This window comes from Geotrypetes seraphini, chromosome 1 (assembly GCF_902459505.1).
Source record: "Geotrypetes seraphini chromosome 1, aGeoSer1.1, whole genome shotgun sequence".
Taxonomy (NCBI): Eukaryota; Metazoa; Chordata; class Amphibia; order Gymnophiona; family Dermophiidae; genus Geotrypetes; species Geotrypetes seraphini.
Window position 1 is genome coordinate 289,083,596 of NC_047084.1, and position 19,070 is coordinate 289,102,665.

At 41.8% G+C, this 19,070-nt stretch overlaps 1 protein-coding gene across 1 annotated transcript in view; it reads right to left on the bottom strand.

Annotated features, from left to right (window-relative positions):
- Positions 1–6,733, bottom strand: part of ATP6V1B1 (ATPase H+ transporting V1 subunit B1) — a 188,185-nt gene extending 181,452 nt beyond the window's left edge. Inside the window, exon 1 of the mRNA XM_033933903.1 lies at positions 6,601–6,733. Coding sequence (XP_033789794.1) covers positions 6,601–6,709 — 109 coding nt within the window. The 5' untranslated portion in view covers positions 6,710–6,733. The remainder of the gene's footprint in view (positions 1–6,600) is intronic.
- Positions 6,734–19,070: the final 12,337 nt, after the last annotated feature.

Consider the following 19,070-nt stretch of genomic DNA (forward strand, 5'->3'; position numbering starts at 1 on the left):
AAAGCAACATCCTCCATGGCAGTGGGGGGAAAAAAAGCCCTTCTGCTTTGCCAGAGCCACAAAAGCTCTGCTGAGATGAGGATGCAAAGGCATCACATAGTTTAAATGGGGGAATTCAGGACTGGCAGAGGGACCCTTTGTGCTTTAACAAGCCATAGTTCTGGCAGGTAAGGAATTTATTTTAATAGCTTACAAACCACTGAGTCAGATTTGTAAAGTGGTGTAAAATAAAAATATTAAAGAGCAATTCAATAAGCTAGCTCCTGACTTTAGGTGCCATTAGTGTGCCTAGTTTATAGGGAGTGTGCGGCGCAGGGGTTAGAGCTACAGCCTTAGTACCCTGAGTTTGTGGGTTCAAATCCCTCAATGCTCCTAATGACACTGGGCAAGTCACTTAATCCCCTCATTGCCCCAGGTACACTAGATAGAGTTTGAACCCACTGGGACAGATAGGGAAATATGATAAAGTACCTGAATATAAACCACTTAGGGTATATGTGGTAAATAAATAAGAAAACTTATGCTTACAAGGGGTATTGAAAAGTTCTCAGCCCAAGATGAGAATGATGTAGATATGGTTCAATCAATGATATGAAACAAGATCAGAGGTATGTCAGGTCTCACCAGGGTGGGAGGGGTGTGTTTTTTGCTGAATCAGTGAGTCTGATTTTTTCAGACAATGAATCAATTCGAATTGATTCACTGAAGTGAATCGGTGAATCAATTCGAATCGATGAATCGGGCAGCACTACTATGGAAGAGTAGTGCTGACATATTGTAACCACAAAATAGAATTTAATTTCTGCAAATTGGCACTTAAAATAAGCTAACACTCTTTTCAACTACAGTCGCACAATAACGCTCAGAATTTAGGAAGTTGGTTGGTTGGGTTGAGAACGTTTCAGCACCCTCTTGTATGTAATAAAAGTGAGCCAAGTGTAGGACAATCAAGCTATTGTGACATCACTGATCAGATTGGCTCTTATTGGTGGAATGAGGCATTGTGACATCACAATCTCAGCTCTGGTTACCAGAGACTGAAACTCTTCACACTATGAGGGGGTGCTAAAAAGTTATCATCCCAACCAAGAAGAAAATGATATGGATATGATCTGGACCAGGGGATTTGTCATTTTTAAGCCTGACAATCTGCCTGCATACCTCTTCCCGTCTTCGTTTCCTAGGTATAGCCTGTCAGCTTCCGGTATGTTGTGTATATCCTCAGTCTATCCAATTACTCCAGCTACGAAGCTCTGTTCTAGCAAAGTTATTACTAAGAATTGTAAACCTCTGCTAGCTTTGGAATTCTGCTTTTAAACTTCCAGAGTAAAAGTAATGAACTAAAAAGAGGAAATGGTAAGTGTTAGAAAATAGACATCTTGCTTGTCCTAGCCACTAATAGACTCATTTTCCATAGGGAGGCTTTTGGTTATTCCACGAATGAATTGACTTATTTGGAATAATGTGGTTGTGTATCAGAAAAAGAAAAAAAAAAACCATAAGAATAACCTTATTGAGTCAGACCAATGGTCCATCTTGCCCAGTATCCCGTCTTCATGGAGGCCAATCCAGGTCACAAGTACCTAGCAAAAACCCAAATATTAGCAACATTCCGTGCTACCAATCCAGGGCATGTAGTGGCTTCCCCCATGTCTGTCTCAATAGCAGACTATGGACCTTTTCTCTAGGAACTTGCCCAAAACTTTGTTAAATCCAGCTACATTAACCACTCTTACCACATCCTCTGGCAATGCGTTCCAAAACTTAACTATTCTCTGAGTGAAAAAATATTTCCTTCTATTGGCTTTAAAATATTTTCCTGTAACTTTGAGTGTTCCCCTAGTCTTTGTAATTTATGAAGGAGTAAAAAATTGATCCACTTGTACCCATTCTACATGACTCAGGATTTTGTAAGCTTCAGTCATATCATCTGTCTCTTTTCCAAGCTGAAGAGCTCTAACCTTTTTAGTTTTTCCTCATACGAGAGGAGTTCCATCCCCTTTATTATCTTGGTTGCTCTTATTTGAACCTTTTCTGGTTCTGCTATATCTTTTTGAGATAAGGCGACCAGAATTGAACGCAATATTCAAGATGAGGTTGCACCATGGAGTGATACAGAGGCATCATAGCATCCTTAGTCTTGTTTGCCATCCCTTTTCTAATAATTCTTAGCATCTTGTTTGCTTTTTTGGCCGCCACCACACTTCAACCGGAAGTTTTCAACATATTGTCTACAATGACATTGTGAATGCGCCGAGCAGTCATTGCCCTGCACCTCTCCACTTCCAAGTACTGTTCTGACATCTCTGTTCTTCCAGACACTGTTTTTTCAGGCTGCCAAAGATCATGTCAGCCATTGCTGTACCCTCTGGTTGTTGCCGGTCACTCATTCCGGTCATCTCCAGACATTCTGGTAGCCAGTCCTTCTGGTCACTTACTCTGGGCCCTACTGGTCACTCTTGTTGCTGGCTTCTTGGGTCCCCTCTCTCTGAGGACTCTCCAGGTCCCTCAGATGCTATCTCACTGGGCCCTCTACTGGTCTTCAAGCTTGAGGGCTCTCCAGTCCCTGTAAGCTCTACCAAGTAGGCTAATACAGGACAGGGTCTCTCCCTCTCTGCTGCACCATGCCCCCTGTTAGCAACGGACATTACCTCTACTACACTGGGCCCCCTGTCAGCACCAGCCAATACTGGGTTTTACAAGGAGTTAAGCCAAAACTAACATTTCTCCTGAGGATTGCCCAGCTCCCAAAGAAGCTCCTAGATTTCTCTGCTTTGGTCCTGTCCTTTTCAGCACCACTGTTCCCTCCAGATGAGTGGACAGCTCCCAGCAGTCTTTGCAGGATGTTATGCAGATGAGCTCCACCCACTACTGCTCAGTCTCCTTCTGCTGGCCTAGGACAGGAACTTCACCCTGTCACAGACACCCAGATCTTTTTCTTGAGCACAGATCCCTAAGGTGAACCCTAGAATCTGGTCACTGTGATTTGGATTATTCTTACCAATGGGCATCAATTTGCATTTGTCCACATTCAATTCATCTGCTGTTTGAATGCCTAGTCTTTGTTTCCTAAGGTCTGCTGGCAATTTTTCATAGTCCGCATGTGTTTTAACAACTTTGAACAGTTTAGAAACATAGAAATAGACGGCAGATAAGGGCCACGGCCCATCTAGTCTGCCCACCCCAAGGACCCTCCCCTACCTTTCTCTGTGAATAGATCCCACGTGTCTGTCCCATTTGGCCTTAAAATCAGGCACGCTGCTGGCCTCAATGACCTGGAGTGGAAGACTATTCCAGCAATCAACTACCCTTTCAGTAAAAAAGAATTTCCTGATGTCCCCGTGCAGTTTCCCGCCCCTGATTTTCCAAGGATGCCCTCTTGTTGCTGCAGGACCCTTGAAAAAGAAGATAACTTCTTCCACCTCGATGCGGCCCGTGAGATACTTGAATGTCTCAATCATGTCACCCCTCTCTCTGCGTTCCTCGAGAGAGTCTAGCTTTAATTTATCCAGCCGTTCCTCATACGGGAGATCCTTGAATCCTGAGACCATCCTGGTGGCCATTCTCTGGACCGACTCAAGTCTCCGCACATCCTTACGGTAATGCGGCCTCCAGAACTGTACACAGTACTCCAGGTGGGGCCTCACCATGGATCTATACAATGGCATAATGACTTCAGGCTTACGGCTGACGAAACTCCTGCGTATGCAACCTATGATTTGCCTTGCCTTTGATGAAGCTTGCTCCACTTGATTGGCAGTCTTCATGTTCTCACTGTCATCTACAAATTTAATCACCTCACTCATCATTCCATTTTCCAGGTAATTTATAAATAAGTTAAATAGCACCTCTTATGAGGCACTCCACTATTTACCCTCCTTTATTTATAAAAATGACCATTTAACCCTGCCCCCCTGTTTTCTGTCCGATAACCAATTTCTAATTCACAACTGAACATTGCCTCTTATCCTATGACTCTTTAATTTTCTGAGTAGCCTCTTATGAGGAACTTCATCAAATGCTTTCTGAAAATCTAAATACACTACATCAACTGGCTCACCTTTATCCACATGTTTATTCACACCTTCAAAGAAGTCAAGCAGATTGGTGAGGCAAGACCTCCCTTGGCTGAACCCATGCTGACTCTATCCCATTAAATCTTGTTTGCCTACATGTTCCACAATTTTATTTTTTTTAATTGTTTCCACTATTTTGCTTGGCACTAAAGTCAGGCTTACCAGTCTATAATTTCCTGGATCTCTCCTGGAACCCTGTTTAAGAATTGGCATAATATTTGCCAGTCTTCAGGTACTCCAGTCTTCAGGTACTGCAGATGATTTTAGCGACAGAACACAGATCACTAACAGTAGGTCAGCAATTTCATGTTTGAATACTTTCAGTAACCTGGGGTGTATACCATCCAGTCTAGGTGATTTAACTTGACAACTTTGCTTAGTACATCTTCCAGATTCACCGAGATTTCTTTCAGTTCCTCCGCATCATCACCCTTGAAAACCATTTTTCAATGTATTATTGTATTGTAATCTTAGACTGGTCTAAAAATCCACTTCTGGAAATGTGAACCCCTTGCCAGCCTTGTTATTAGAATTGACTGATGAAGCCTTCACTAGGGGGCATGTGATCAAGCTACTAAGTAGTAAATTTAAAACAAACTAGAAAAAAATTTTCTTCACTCAATATGTAATTAAACTCTGGAATTCATTGCCAGAGAATGTGGTGAAAGCAATTAGCTTAGCAGGGTTTAAAAAAGGGTTGGATAATTTCCTAAAATAGAAGTCCATAAGGATAAGCAGCATAAAATCTGTTTTACTGCTTGGGATCTTGTCAGGTACTTGTGACATGGGTTGTCCACTGTTGGAATCAGAATATTGGGCTTGATGGACCTTCAGTCTGTCCCAGTATGATAATTCTTATGTTCTGTAACATGGTCAGCCCCCACCCGAGCCAGTGCATCACTGGAGCTTTACCACTGGAGCTATCCCTCTTAGAACTGGATAAATTGTAAGCCAATACAGAGAACTTTTAATTGTTTGAGAGGTTTCTTTTTTATGGCGTGGGGCAGTAAGATTATGTAAAGGAGAAATGCAGTCAGCAGATAAAGCACTGTTGGGATGGAAGAGTCAGACTTACCTGAAAATTAATTGAGCACCAGCCAATATTCAGACCTGTGCCTACTAACTCAACACCACGTAAAGTTAGGACAGACTGAATATCAGTGCTAAGTAGCTAAATCACAGCCTCACTGACATTCTACCCTCAGGCTGCTCCTAACCTAGTCAGGCATGAGATCACTTTATATGCACTGAAGATTCAGTATATGGCAGAATTTCCAATCCTGGTCAAGGAGATATCCCAACCAGTCAGATTTTCAGGATAGATGAGAGTCTGGCATAGTGGTTAGAGCTATAGCCTCAGAACCCTGAGGTTGTGGGTTCAAACCCTGTGCTGCTCCTTGTGACCCTGGGTAAATCACATAATCCTCCACTTCCCCAGGTACATTACACAGATTGTGAGCCTGCCAGGGCAGATAGGGGAAATGATTAAGTACTTGCGATGTAACCTGTTCTGAACTCCTTTGGGAGGGTGGGCTAAATAAATAAATATCCACAATGAATTTTCATTATATAGATTTGGATGCAGTGGACATATTAAATGTGTGCAGTCATCTGTTGTTTAATTTGTAGCCCACTGCACAAGTGTAAGAGGCAGTTTAGGGGGGAGGGCAAAGGGTCATGAATTTGATATACCACCTTTCTATGGGTATATAATCAAAGCAGTTTACATCTACTATATGCAGGTACTTTTTTCTATCCTTAGCAGAGATGCCAAGTTACCCAGTTCCAAGCTGGAGATTTTGGGACAGTCTTGGATTTCTCGCTGCTCCATCCTGATTCAATGTGAGAGTTGTAGCACTGATTTCAATGGACAGGATCAGGCACTGCCAATCCCACACTGCTTTAAGATTTAAGTTCAAAACCAGATCAAGTTGCAATAAATTCAGCATTTGTAAAAAGTCCCCTGTATCCTCTGCAGGTCAATGTAACATAGAAACATAGAAAATGACGGCAGAAAAGGGCCACAGCCCATCTAGTTTGCCCACTCTAATGACCCACCATGTACAGAAAGGAGAGTTGGCAAAATGCACCACTGTAGTGCCTAACCCACCACTGCCCCCAAAATATTGTCACCCAGTTACAGCACACAGGAAACCCTCCTTCAGAGTGGTTTCAGTACATGTTGCCTTTCTTTTTCCAGTCGAAGCGACTGAAAAACACTGAAATAGTATGGCATTAGGACTGTAGTAGCTAGAGAGTGTTGGATTACCAGGAGAATTGCATCAGATTAAACCAAACACTCTGTGCAGTGCAGACAGATGCTTCAAGCTCTTAACTCCTTTAGATGCTATTTTAAAATGAAAGCATTTCACGCTCCTCAGATTCCCTGGCTGCCACAGCATATACCATTGGAGGAAAGCAAAGGGTAATTATTGCTGCCGTGCTGAACTCATTTAAAATTCCCAGACAGACAGCTGCTGTACTTAGGCTAAAGTCTAGATGTAAGTGTGGTACTGGTACTTACAGAGTCTCGGGTTGCTAATGTAATCCCTGGTCACTGCCATCACATGCTCCTTTCCCATTGCCATGTTTGCATGGTGCCCGTTCACTCTTATGTCTACTTTAGTGGCCATGTTGTGAAGTTGGTGCCCAGCTGAGGATCATCTGGGTTTTATAGGGACTCCTGACAAGTAGGTGTGTGCGTGGGTATGCATGGCCAGAGCCAGGAGGAGCTGCCACTTTCCAGCCCTGCTGTGTTCTGTTTGACCTTCAGTTAGACTCAGGCAGGTCGACCCACCAGCCTCTGTTGACTGTAAATTGTGTTCCTACTGCAGCACTTAAAAATTCATAGCTGTAGTTTCCAGCCCTGATCTAAACACCTGATAGTTTGCGGATCCTGCCAGTGTATGCTTTTATGCTATTACCCTCCTGGAGCACTTTTAAGACTAGGTGATTTAAAGAGATAAAATTGATTTTATTTATATTCTTTTGATTTGCACACTTCAGCCAATAAATGTTCAAATGGAGCTACCATAATTAAAATACAATAAACATTGATTAAAATACTGAAACAACAATCCCACACTCCTCATTTAGCCAGTCTGCTGAAAAAGCCACGTTTCCACCCCTTTTCTACATGCTAAGGGGCCCTTTTGCTAAAGCTTAGTGGCTCATCTAGACGTTCTGGCCCTTAGAACATCTATCTTTTTTTTGGGGGGGGGCTATTTTCGAAAATCAAACCATCCAAATGCAAAATGTCCAGAACTAAACTAAACTAAACTAAACCTTAAGTTTATATACCGCGTCTTCTCCATTTAGACATGGAAGGGGCCAGCACTTTAATGGACTGGCGACACAGACATACCAACAGAGCAGTGAACTTTACCCCCTTATAGTGCATAGTGAGCCCTCCAAAATGCCCCCAAAACTTACTATACTCACCTGTCTACCACCCCAATAGCCCTTAAGGCTGCAGTTTTCATCTATATGGCAGTACAGTAGGTTTTAGGGGAGTTTTGAAGGCATCACACTTTCCACCATAAATGTAGTGGGTAAGGTGGTATATGGTTCATTGCACCGCCCACCAGGTTACTCCAGACACCTGCTTGTTGCTCTACTAGGATTTTCCATAATTTCTGCAGCTGTCATGGAGGCTGGTAAGTACTGTTTCTTTCACATCTCTGGGGGATGGGAGAGGGTCAGTGACCACTGGGGCAGTATAGGGGAGGTCATGTCTTGATGCTTCCAGTGATCATAATCTGGGTAGTTTGAGTACCTTTTTGGCTCGTATGTTTGTTTAAAACAGGTCTAACTCCGAACGTCTAAATGACATCCTGGAAATCTTTGAAAAAATTTCATTATCCCTGCAAGAAGTCCAAGTCCTAAAGCCACCCTAATCACACCCAAAACATGCCTCTAACATACCCCTTTAAGATTTAGATGTTCTGTACTGGATAGAAAATGACCTGCAAGACATCTAAAAAATTGGTTTCACAAATCAGCACTTGGACATTTTGGCAATTAAAATGTCCAAGTGCCACTTTATGTCATTGTTCGGATGTCTTTCTGTTTTGAAAATGAGCTCCATAAGACACCATCAAAAAAAAACATTATTCATCAAGTTTTACATACAATACTTTTAATTTTTACAGGTTAGCTAAATGTAAGTATTTATCTCCCGTATCTTGTGGATTTATCATCAGTTTCATTATGATCTGATATCACAAAGTTCTCAGATGTGCTTAATTAGATAGGTTAAAGAAAAAAAAAACCCAGAGTCACTGTGTTATGGGCTCTTCCCTTTTATTTGACCATAGCAAGTGCTAATGGTGTACATAGTTTAGTCTTTCAAATAACAAGAACTGCAATTGTGTTGCTTGAAAACATTTTCTTTCTGGTTTGAACTAGCCACAGAGTAGTGAATGAGAATGTTTTCCCAAACATTTCCAACCTGCCATAATGTCAAGGGCAATCAACAGGGTGAAGAATCCTCAACTATATAAACTGGATAGTTAAGCTAATTCTGGTTTTAAAATTGCCCAGTTGTTCCAGGTCCTGTTTTTTTTCATGGGAAAGCAGCATTGTAGTGTGAATCCATGTGCTGGTGGTGAGATGCAAGCAGGACCTGATTCTTCTGATAGGCTGGAAGAATCTGGTAACTCTAATTTGTCTTATTAAATAGTCTGATTATACCCTACTATGCTTGGTGAGAAATGAGGCCTAACCAACATGATTTAGAATTTGCAAAAGAAAATGTCATTCTTGCCTAGATGCTATTTATTTATTTGTGTAAAAACCTTTTTATATGCCCTCTTGTTGGTAAAAATCATTCAGGATGGTGTACAGCAGGGGTGTCAAAGTCTCTCCTCGAGGGCCGCAATCCAGTTGGAGTTTCAGGATTTCCCCAATGAATATTCATTGAAAGCAGTGCATGCAAATAGATCTCATGCATATTCATTGCGGAAATCTTGAAAACCCAATTGGATTCCGGCCCTCGAGGACCAGAGTTGCCCATGTCTGCCCTAAATCTATCCTGCATTTACTGCACAGGCGTTGCATGGCAGGGCCAATAGTAGGGCCTCTGTGCTATCAGCCCTGTTAGGTAACACTGCCCTGGCTCTAATTATGACTCCGACATCTGGCTGGGGCAGCACATCTGGTTCCTGACCCCCCCCCCCCCTTCCATAGCCTCTGTCCCTCTCTCACAACCCGGCACATTCTGATCACCCCTACCCAGGCTCTGATTCTCTACTCCACCTTGCACAACCCGGTACCTTCAAATCACCCTTCTAACCTCCAATCCCCTTCCCCCACACACAACCCAGCACCTTCCAATTCCATCCTGACCCCAGCTGAATGAACAGCCCTGTCCTCATGGAAAAACCTGCCCACAGACATGAAACTCTCCACACAAACTCCCCCAACCCCTCCCCCATAGTAGTCAAGCTGGGGAGATGATTGGAAAGTGCCAGATTCTGCAAGGGTTGATCATAGACTGGGGGGGGGGGGGAGGTTACCAGACTGCCAATAGAGCAGCTACACCAGTGGTCTCAAACTCAAATTGTTTGAAGGGCCACATTTTGGATTTGTAGGTACTTGGAGGGCCTCAGAAAAAAATAGTTAATGTCTTATTAAAGAAATGACAATTTATAGTTTATAAATCTTTCCTTAATAATAATATTGTAATTTATAGTTAAAGAGACATAAGATCAAGAAACTGTTTTATTTTACTTTTGTGATTATGATAAACATACCAAGGGCCTCAAAATAGTACCTGGAGGGCCGCATGTGGCCCCCGGGCCACATGTTTGAGACCACTGAGCTACACTTACCATCTTCTCCTGAGGTGACAGTAAGTTCAGATATGCTCTTCAGCTTGGAAAAGAGACGGCTGAGGGGAGATATGATTGAAGTCTACAAAATCCTGAGTGGAGTAGAACGGGTACAAGTGGATCGATTTTTCACTCCGTCAAAAATTACAAAGACTAGGAGAAACTCGATGAAGTTATAGGGAAATACTCTTAAAACCAATAGGAGGAAATATTTTTTCACTCAGAGAATAGTTAAGCTATGGAACATGTTGCCAGAGGATGTGGTAAGAGTGGATAGTGTAGCTGGTTTTAAGAAAGGTTTGGACAAGTTCCTGGAGGAAAAGTCCAGAGTCTGTTATTGAGAAAGACATGGGGGTAAGCCACTGCTTGACCTGTATTGGTAGCATGGAATATTGCTATACCTTGGGGTTTGGCCAGGTACTAGTGACCTGGATTAGCCACCGTGAGAACGGGCTACTGGGCTTGATGGACCATTGGTCTGACCCAGTAAGGCTATTCTTATGTTCTTACTTGCTACTAGATACTCCAGCAACCCTAGGGAAGGCTCCGGAAGTTAAAGATGAAGTTATGCAACTACCTCAGGGTCAACAAATTCCAAATACAGCAGTAAGAGGAGACTTGGTTCTACCAGGTATGAAGAAGACTCCTGCTGAAAACCAAGGCAGTACTCAACTGTTGGTAGCTATTCCGGAGATTATGCTTCAGAGACCTCCATTCTTCACCTTAGAAACAATCTGGACTGCAGTCTCAGACATAGGTAAAGCATTTTTTGCACAGTTTGCTACTATGAATATTGAATATACAACATTATTGCTATTCAGAATCAGATGGCACAAATATCTCAAACACTATAGGATCATTCTGAACAAATTAAAAATACTCAAGTGGTTAATTCATCTTTAATGAAAAGATTTGCGCATTTAAGATGAAAAGTGGAGAATTTGTAGAACACTGTTAGGTTCTCAGACTTATGAATAATTAACTTGCCAGAACTACCCTTTGCTTTTCCACAAGATATGTTTAAATGCTATTTGAAACTGAAAACTTCGCTCTTTGACAACTAATTCTAGGATCATCATAAGCACCTGACCTTTACTTAGTTTGCTTAAGTTTTATGTTTCCTGTCCCCCTTCCACTCCTTCCTTCCTCCCACCTTAACCCTCTTCCTTTCCTTTCCTCAAGTCGCCTAGAGCCTGCTTAGGTGTGTGCGTCACACAAATATTAGATTAGATTAGAAAGAGATACTCTAGGTACCACAGGGAATATTTCCTTCAGTATTCCATATATATTATGTACCATCTACTAAGAAAGAGTCTGTAAAAGAGAAAGAGCAAGAAGTTTTGGATACTGTTGATGTTATAAATGTTTCTGATACTTTTGAGACCTCAGAGACACAATCTGTGATTTTAGCAACTTTAGCAACTTTGGTGATTATTGTTTATTGAAAGCTTCTATACCACTACTAATTACTGAGGGGGAAACAATTCAGAGCGGTTTACATGAGCTTCTGTAATGGTGTTACATTGCAATACATGAGCTTCTGTAAAGGTGTTACAATACAGAGTTAGCATTTTCTGAAATGGTTTTTAAGCGGAATAAATTTTTTTAAAATAAATAAAATACAGACACATTTATAGCATAATCAATCATCCTGGGTATACAGTATACACATATAATACTACCATCGTGTACTATGTTCATACTAAATCCTACTTATTTGCACACATAAAACCTGTATCGTGTTCTATGTTCATCTTAGATTTACATACATCCTGCTAATTCTAGTTATCTGTACTTTATTTATCATATCCTCAGCAATTTTGAATATCTGTACTGTGTTCACCCTATCATGTTCCTAGTGGAGACTAGCCAGCTATCTCTTCTATGTTGCATTATTAATTAAAGTAATCTGTGAAGAAGATGGTCTTTATCCCTTTCTTGAACTTTCCAGTGTCCTTATCTAGTTTTAATTCCATCAGAAGGGAGTCCTACCACCTTGGAGCTATCACTGAGGAAATTCTTGTCCTGTTGCTTTTGTATTTGATGTCTCTGAAGGAGGGTATTTCCAAAAGGTATTCTTGGCTCGAGCACAGGACACATGCTGGTATATGGTAGTATACCCTGGCTGCTAGATATTATGGTTCTGAGAGATTAATATTTTTCTGTGTCAGCAAGATCTTGAATTTCATCCTGCTTTCATTCTGGAGCCAGTATAACTCTTTCAGTAACAGGGTAGCCAACGTCTGCCTTGAATTTCCCAGCAGAAATCTTGCTACTGCGTTTTGTACTGTTTGAATCTGCCTGATCATGTACTTTGAAAGGCCTATCAGGATTGCGTTGCAGTAATCAAAGATTGAGAGTACCAGGGTTATTATTACATTGGACATTGCTTGATGGATGAGGTACGGTTTAAGTCTTCTAACCCAGTAGAGTTTGCCATAAGCGTTTTTCATGGTGCACTTGATCTGTAATGTCATGTCTAGGCTTGGGTTCAGTCATACTCCTAGATTCCTCACCCCTTCCGTGGATGATTTTATGGTATTGCCGTTCAGAGTTAGTTGGTATCTCAGGCTATTTCCTCCCCATTTATTAATTAGAAGTAGCTCTGTTTTATCCTTGTTAGCTACTAGTCCATTTGTTTAGAACCATCCACAGATTTTCTCTAGATCTGTCATGATCCACTGTTTATTCCACTTGCCTGTTTCTGCAGTGAAATGATCAGTTGGACATCCTCTGCTTAGATGTAGCATTCCCATCCCAATTTTCTGATTAGAGGAAGATGTTGAATAGCATGGGTTACATAGCAGATTCCTATGGTACCCCTGTTTCTTTCCAGTTGCTTGTGTTTCCCTGACATTCTACCTTTGTTAGTCTTTTGAATAGAAAGGATCTAACTATGACATGATTTTTCCTTTGAGGCCTAATTCTATGCATCTTGATTTTAGCAATATGTGTTAGATCAGTGGCATACCTAGCATATGTGACACCCGGGCCCCATCTATATGAAAAATTTAGTAACAATCCACATATCGCACAAGAGTGTACCTAGGAAAAGGCAGCATCTTAAACACTGCAGTGAGCACTAGAACACCAACACATACATTGTAAAACTAAACAAGCCAGATCCTGCACAGTCAATTGATCCTGTACAGTCGATGCTATCAGAAAGACATGTCCCTTTCATACACACAGACAGATACAACCTCGCCCAATATGGAATAATCACAAACTAAAAATAGAAATATGTAGACAAAAATTAAACTGAACTGCCAAGAAACCAGACTCTGCATACAATGCAACACCACAAAAACAGTAATACATGTCCTCTAATACTGTGCAAAATATAAAGACAGTAGATGTAAATTTGAAAAAACTGATACATAACAATCACCACTTTACAAATTAACAAATAAAAATAAAACAAATAATGAGAAATAAGAAAATAACATTTTATTTGACTAATCCCCGTAAGCTCGGTCCCCACAAACCACCTTATTCCATCCACATATGCCTTGAATTATTTTATATTGAACTTATTATATTAAAGTATAAAAAGAAACAATATTCTGTACAATTGTCAATTTATAAATCAGCGTCTTCTCCCCACTCTCTCTTTCCCATTTCCCTTCAGCGTCCTCAGCCCACTCTCTCTCCACTTTCCTTCAGCGCACACACATAAAAACAAGCAAGTAATTTTATATCATTTTCATTCTATTCATTCATAGAAATTAAAGTCTAAATAATGCCAGTCACATAACAAAACATGATTTTACAAAAATAATTCTCTGCACAGTCAAGCCTGCAAGGATTACTAGATGTCTTTCAGCAGCTCCCCTTCCTCCCTCCCCCTTTCCTTCATGGCCAAGTCAAAATGATCTACCAACAATAAAATTTTAAAAACACAAAGCACACTGTACGCAGAGAAAATGTTAATTATCATTTATATTCTGCAGGTTTTCAAAGAGGTCAAGGCAGATAACTTTATGCAATGTCACCTCAGTAACAACTATACAAAAATAGACAAATATACCCCCTCCCTTTTTACTAAACTGCGATAGCATTTTTTAGCACAGGGAGCTGCGCTGAATGCCCCACGCTGCTCTCGACGCTCATAGGCTCCCTGCGCTAAAAACCGCTATTGCAGTTTAGTAAAAGGGGGCCATAGTGCAAAATATAGACAGCATATATAAATTCTCAAAACGGACACATTTTGATCACTAAATTGAAAATAAAATCATTTTTCCTACCTTTGTTTGGTAATTTCATCAATCTCTGGTTGCACTTTATTCTTCTGACTGTGCATCCAATATTTATTCCCTTCTTTCAGCCTCCTGTATGCTTCCTCTCCTCCAGACCTCATTCCCTCCCCCAACTTTTTCTTTGTTTCATCCTGCCCCCTTCTTTCTTTCTCTCTCCATGCCCCTTCTTTCTGTATATCTGTCTTTCTCTCTCTCTCTCTCTCCGTGCCCCATTTCTTTCTTTCTTTCACCCTGCCCCCTTCTTTCTTTCTCTCTCCCCATGCCCACTTTCTTTCTCTGTTTGTCTTTCTCTCTCTCTGCATGCCCCATTTCTTTCTTTCTTTCACCCTGCCCCCTTATTTCTTTCTCTCTCCATGCCCCCTTTCTTTCTCTATATCTGTCTTTCTCTCTCTCTCCCCATGCCCCATTTTTTTCTTTCTTTCTTTGTTTCACCCTGCCCCCTTTCTTTCTTTCTGGCTCCCTGTCTCCCCCCCCCCCCTTTCTTTCTTTCTTTCTTTCCCCCTGCCCTCCCCCATGCCTCCGCCATTGGGAAACATGCTGCTGCCACTGCCACCAGAGAAAGGCTGCCACTGGCCATCAGGAACAGGCCGGCGCCAAGTTTGCCTTGCTTCTCTTCCCCACGGGGCCGACCAACTCTCGTCGCCCGACGTCAATTCTAATGTCAGAGAGGACATTCCAGGCCAGCCAGGTAGCGATTGGCTAGCCCAGAACATCCTCTCCGACGTCAGAATTGACGGGCGGTGAGAGTAGGTCGGCCCACGGGGAAGAGAAGCAGGGAGGGAGAACTCAGCGCCGGCCTGTTCCCGATGGTGGCAGTGGCAGCCTTTCCCCGGCGGCAGCCTATTCGCCGGTGGTTGGCCAGCTGTGCACCCTCTTGGGGCGTGCACCCGGGGTGGACCTCCGCCCCCCCCCTTGGTATGCCACTGTGTTAGACTAGGTCAAAGGCTACTGAGAGGTCCAACAACCCCAGCAGTACATCTTCTCAAGTTGCATGGTGTTTGAGGACTGAGTCCTGTACTGCTACTAACATGTTTTCCATGCTCAGGTGTCTTCTGAACCCTGATTGAGCCTGGTCTAGCTATGATGAATTTTCTAGGAAGTCTGATATTTGTTGGCAGGCTAGTTTGTCTATTAGTTTATATATCTACAGTTGGTTGGCTACCGGTCTGTAGTTGGAGAGATCTTCTAGGTCTTTTTCTTTACTCTTCAGGATGAGCTTGATGACTGAGAGTTTCCATTTAAGTGGAACATGTCTGGACTGTAATGATTCATTAATAAGGTTCGTGAGGTGGGAGAGTCCTGGGCCTTCAAACTCTCTCATTGCGTATTTCGATCATGTGTTGAGAGATGGTGGGCCCAGTTTCACTCTTCTCAGAAGTTTCTTCACCTGGATCTCTGTGATGGATTGAAACTCTTCCATTGTGTCTCCCATTTCCTCTGTCTCTTTGTCTATTAATATGTTGTTATTTAGGTTGTTTTTTCTCCAATAAACCATGCACTACCTGGTGTAGGGTTTTTGTGGAGTTTCTGGCATCATGGATCTTTTTGGAGAGGAATTTGTCCTTTTCTTATCTTCGTGATATAAATTCTGTTGACTCTAAGCCAGATTTTACTGGCTTCTTCATCTTCGTCAGATTTCCTCCATTTCCTTTCGAGTTTTCTTTTCTCTCTTTTTAGCCTCATGATTTCATCTTACTGGCTTCTCCGTATCATTTTCAAAAAAGGAGAGTTTCACTTTTTGCGATGTCAAGCCAGAATATTTACTGACTTGATCAAAGAAACCCGGAAAAGAAGAAAAAGTTTTATTTTATTTAGACCTGGAGTTCTCCATTTAGGAGTGCTCTTTTCCTGAAATATCTTTGCAAATGTATTGTAAGGATGAAGTTGTTTAAGTATGTTTTCTACAAGACTGCTCAGCTCTTGGGTTTTACTATCAGCAGGAAGATTGTTTCCAGTTCACTGGGAAGAACAGTTGTTTAAAATCCACATAAACAATGGTTTTTTTCTGGGGTAACATAGAAACATAGAAGATGACGGCAGATAAGGGCCATAGCCCATCAGGTCTGCCCACTCTACTGACCCACCCCCAAGTCTACTATCCTAGGGATCCCACTCCTGGTGACAGGTTTCCTTGGCTTAACCCTCTAAGGGATCCCACATGGGCATCCCATTTGCTCTTAAATTCTTGCACGCTGTTTGCCTCGATCACCTGCACCGGGAGCTCGTTCCAAGGATCAACCACTCTCTCGGTGAAGAAATATTTCCTGGTGTCCCATTTGCTGGCTTAGATTTAGGGCTCCTTTTACAAAGGTGCGTTAGGGCCTTAATGCGCGGAATAGCACGCGCTAGCCGCTACTGCCTCCTCTTGAGCAGGCAGTAGTTTTTCGGCTAGCACACTAATCCGGTGCGTGCGCTAAAAACGCTAGCACACCTTTGTAAAAGGAGCCCTTAGTTTATTATGTATAATAACATTTTTCCTTTGAATTTCCACTTGTTCTTCCTCCCTACATGTCTTGGACTTGATTATATGAGTAGTTTTCTTTCTATATTGTTCTTTTTTCTCTGTAAGAATTTTTTGTTTAGAAATATTTTCTATATATTTCCTTACAAGTGAATAATCTTTGGTTGTGTTTCATACATTTCAATAATTAAAATAATAATAATTTTTAAAAAAGAACAGCTAACTGTCTCAGAAATTGGTACAAACCAGCATGAAAAACCACATAATAGCTTTCACAACAAAAACAATTGAGGCTCCTTTTAATAAGCCGTACTAGCGATTCCAATGTAGCAAATGTGATGAAGCCCATAAGAACTATGAGGAAAAATATGGAACAAAAAAGTGGAAAATTGCTGGACTAAGTATATAGCCCTCGATGGAGAGTGCCTCAACTTTGTTGATTGGGTTGAGAACTTTTCAGCAGCCCCTCATAAATGGGCTTCATCGCATTTGACACACAGGAGTTGCTTTTTAAAAGGAGCCCTTGGTGAAGTGTAATCTAATTTTTTTCTGCTGCCACTAGATCTAAGATTCATACCGAAGTTTTAACGTATTTAGGGAGAAGTTCTTAATGTGGGCTTTCATTAAATGGGTTATTTTACCAGAAATTGTGCTATTTTAGCACAGTCTCGTTGCATAAAATGGGACACGATGCTAAAATATCATGACTTGTGGTAAAATAGCCAGACTTAACAGTAGCCCATGATGATATCTTTCCCCCTTATTTTGCATATGTAGAAAAATTGAGATGTTTAAAGCTGCTAACACGAGAGAAATCCTGTGGGTTACTGGAAGTTGACCTCCAGTCTATAGCACCTGTAAGCCACCTACAAAGCCACCTATGTGGGAGAGCTGCCATCAGATCTATCTATGTAGAATGTGCTCTAATTACAAAACTCAAACCATCATTGCAATGTAAAGTAGATATATTTTGTCACTGTGTCATTCTCTAATTCCTGAGCAGTGATTTCTAACGTGGAACCCTGCATCATATAGCTATAGCTTGGGTTCCTCTTTCCTACATTCATTACTTTGCACTTGCTTACATTAAATGTCATCTGCCATTTTGATGCTCAGTCTTCCAGTCTCACTAGGTCCTCTTGCAATTTTTCACAATTATCTTGCGATTTAACAACTTTGAACAACTTTGTATCATGTCTGCTCAAATACAAGGGGTTGCTGAAAAGTTCTCAGCCCAGCCAACAAAATTGGGACAGTCTCCTTCGAGGGCCATATTCCTAGTCCAGTGATTTTCTACTTTTTTCATTCCGTCGGAAAAATACAGAATGAAAAAGTGGAAAATTGCTGGACTAAGTGTATAGCTCTCGATGGAGACTGCCCCAACTTTGTTGGTTGGGCCGAGAACTTTTCAGTAGCCCCTTGTAAATCATAGAAGAAAGAGAAGAATGATCAGCATGTTCCAGTATTTTCTGAGTTTAGTGGACTCCAGATTCTCTTACTGAAGAAGACCTCAAATCCTTCTCTAACCTGGTGTAAGGGCACCCTGAAGGTCTAGTATCCTCTGCTGCATCTATCCTTGGCTGCTGCTAGCATGTGCTCAGCTGACTCTTTCTTCAAACAGTCCTTCACCATAATTATTCTACAATAATTCCCCTTTTCTGTCTTCTCAGTACACCTCTGGGCCTCTTTTCTAAAACCTTAGGCCCTCTTGGTCCATTATCTGGTACCCAGGTGCTCCCCATGAGCCCTGGTACACTTCAGGAAAGGTGAAGATGTAAGGATTTAGACAACACTCAACATAAACATATTCCAGCCCTAACCCCTGCCCTTTGAGAGTATCATCAACTATTCTTATCATTCCTCCCACCTTCAATTCAGAACCTGCATAAACTCTGAAGCCCTTCTCATAAGGGAAACTTAGAGATTCCTTTAAAGAAAAAAACCTAAAGCATGTGCTAGCTGGAGAGCAGTGGAATCACCTGAATGAAGACAAGTCTCTGTTATACACAGAGCATCCAAGGCATGGGAAGATAATAGATTGACAACTAAGAGACCCTTGATTTGAAGGGCATTGTCAATCCTACTGCTGTAACAGAAAAGAAGGAAGGGGAAAGATGAGGGAGTGTAGTGGGAATGGCAGGGATTAGAACTCTGGAATACAGGTAAGGGCGGACTCAAGGAGGAAGGTGTGGTCAAAGAAGAATGGGGATACCACAGATGGGAGCAATGGTCAGTGGGAAGGAGAATGCAGGAGTCATAATATCAAGTGCTGGGCCATTAATGGGATAAGGAAAATGAGAGTGAGTGAAAAGAAAGTCAAGAGTAGGGGGGCAAGGGTAACCCAAGGAGGTGCCCCAAGAATCACACAAGAAGCATGGCCTGCAAAATGATCACGATCCTTCCTCATGTACCTCCAGCACAAGCACCTTGGAGCACAGCAGTT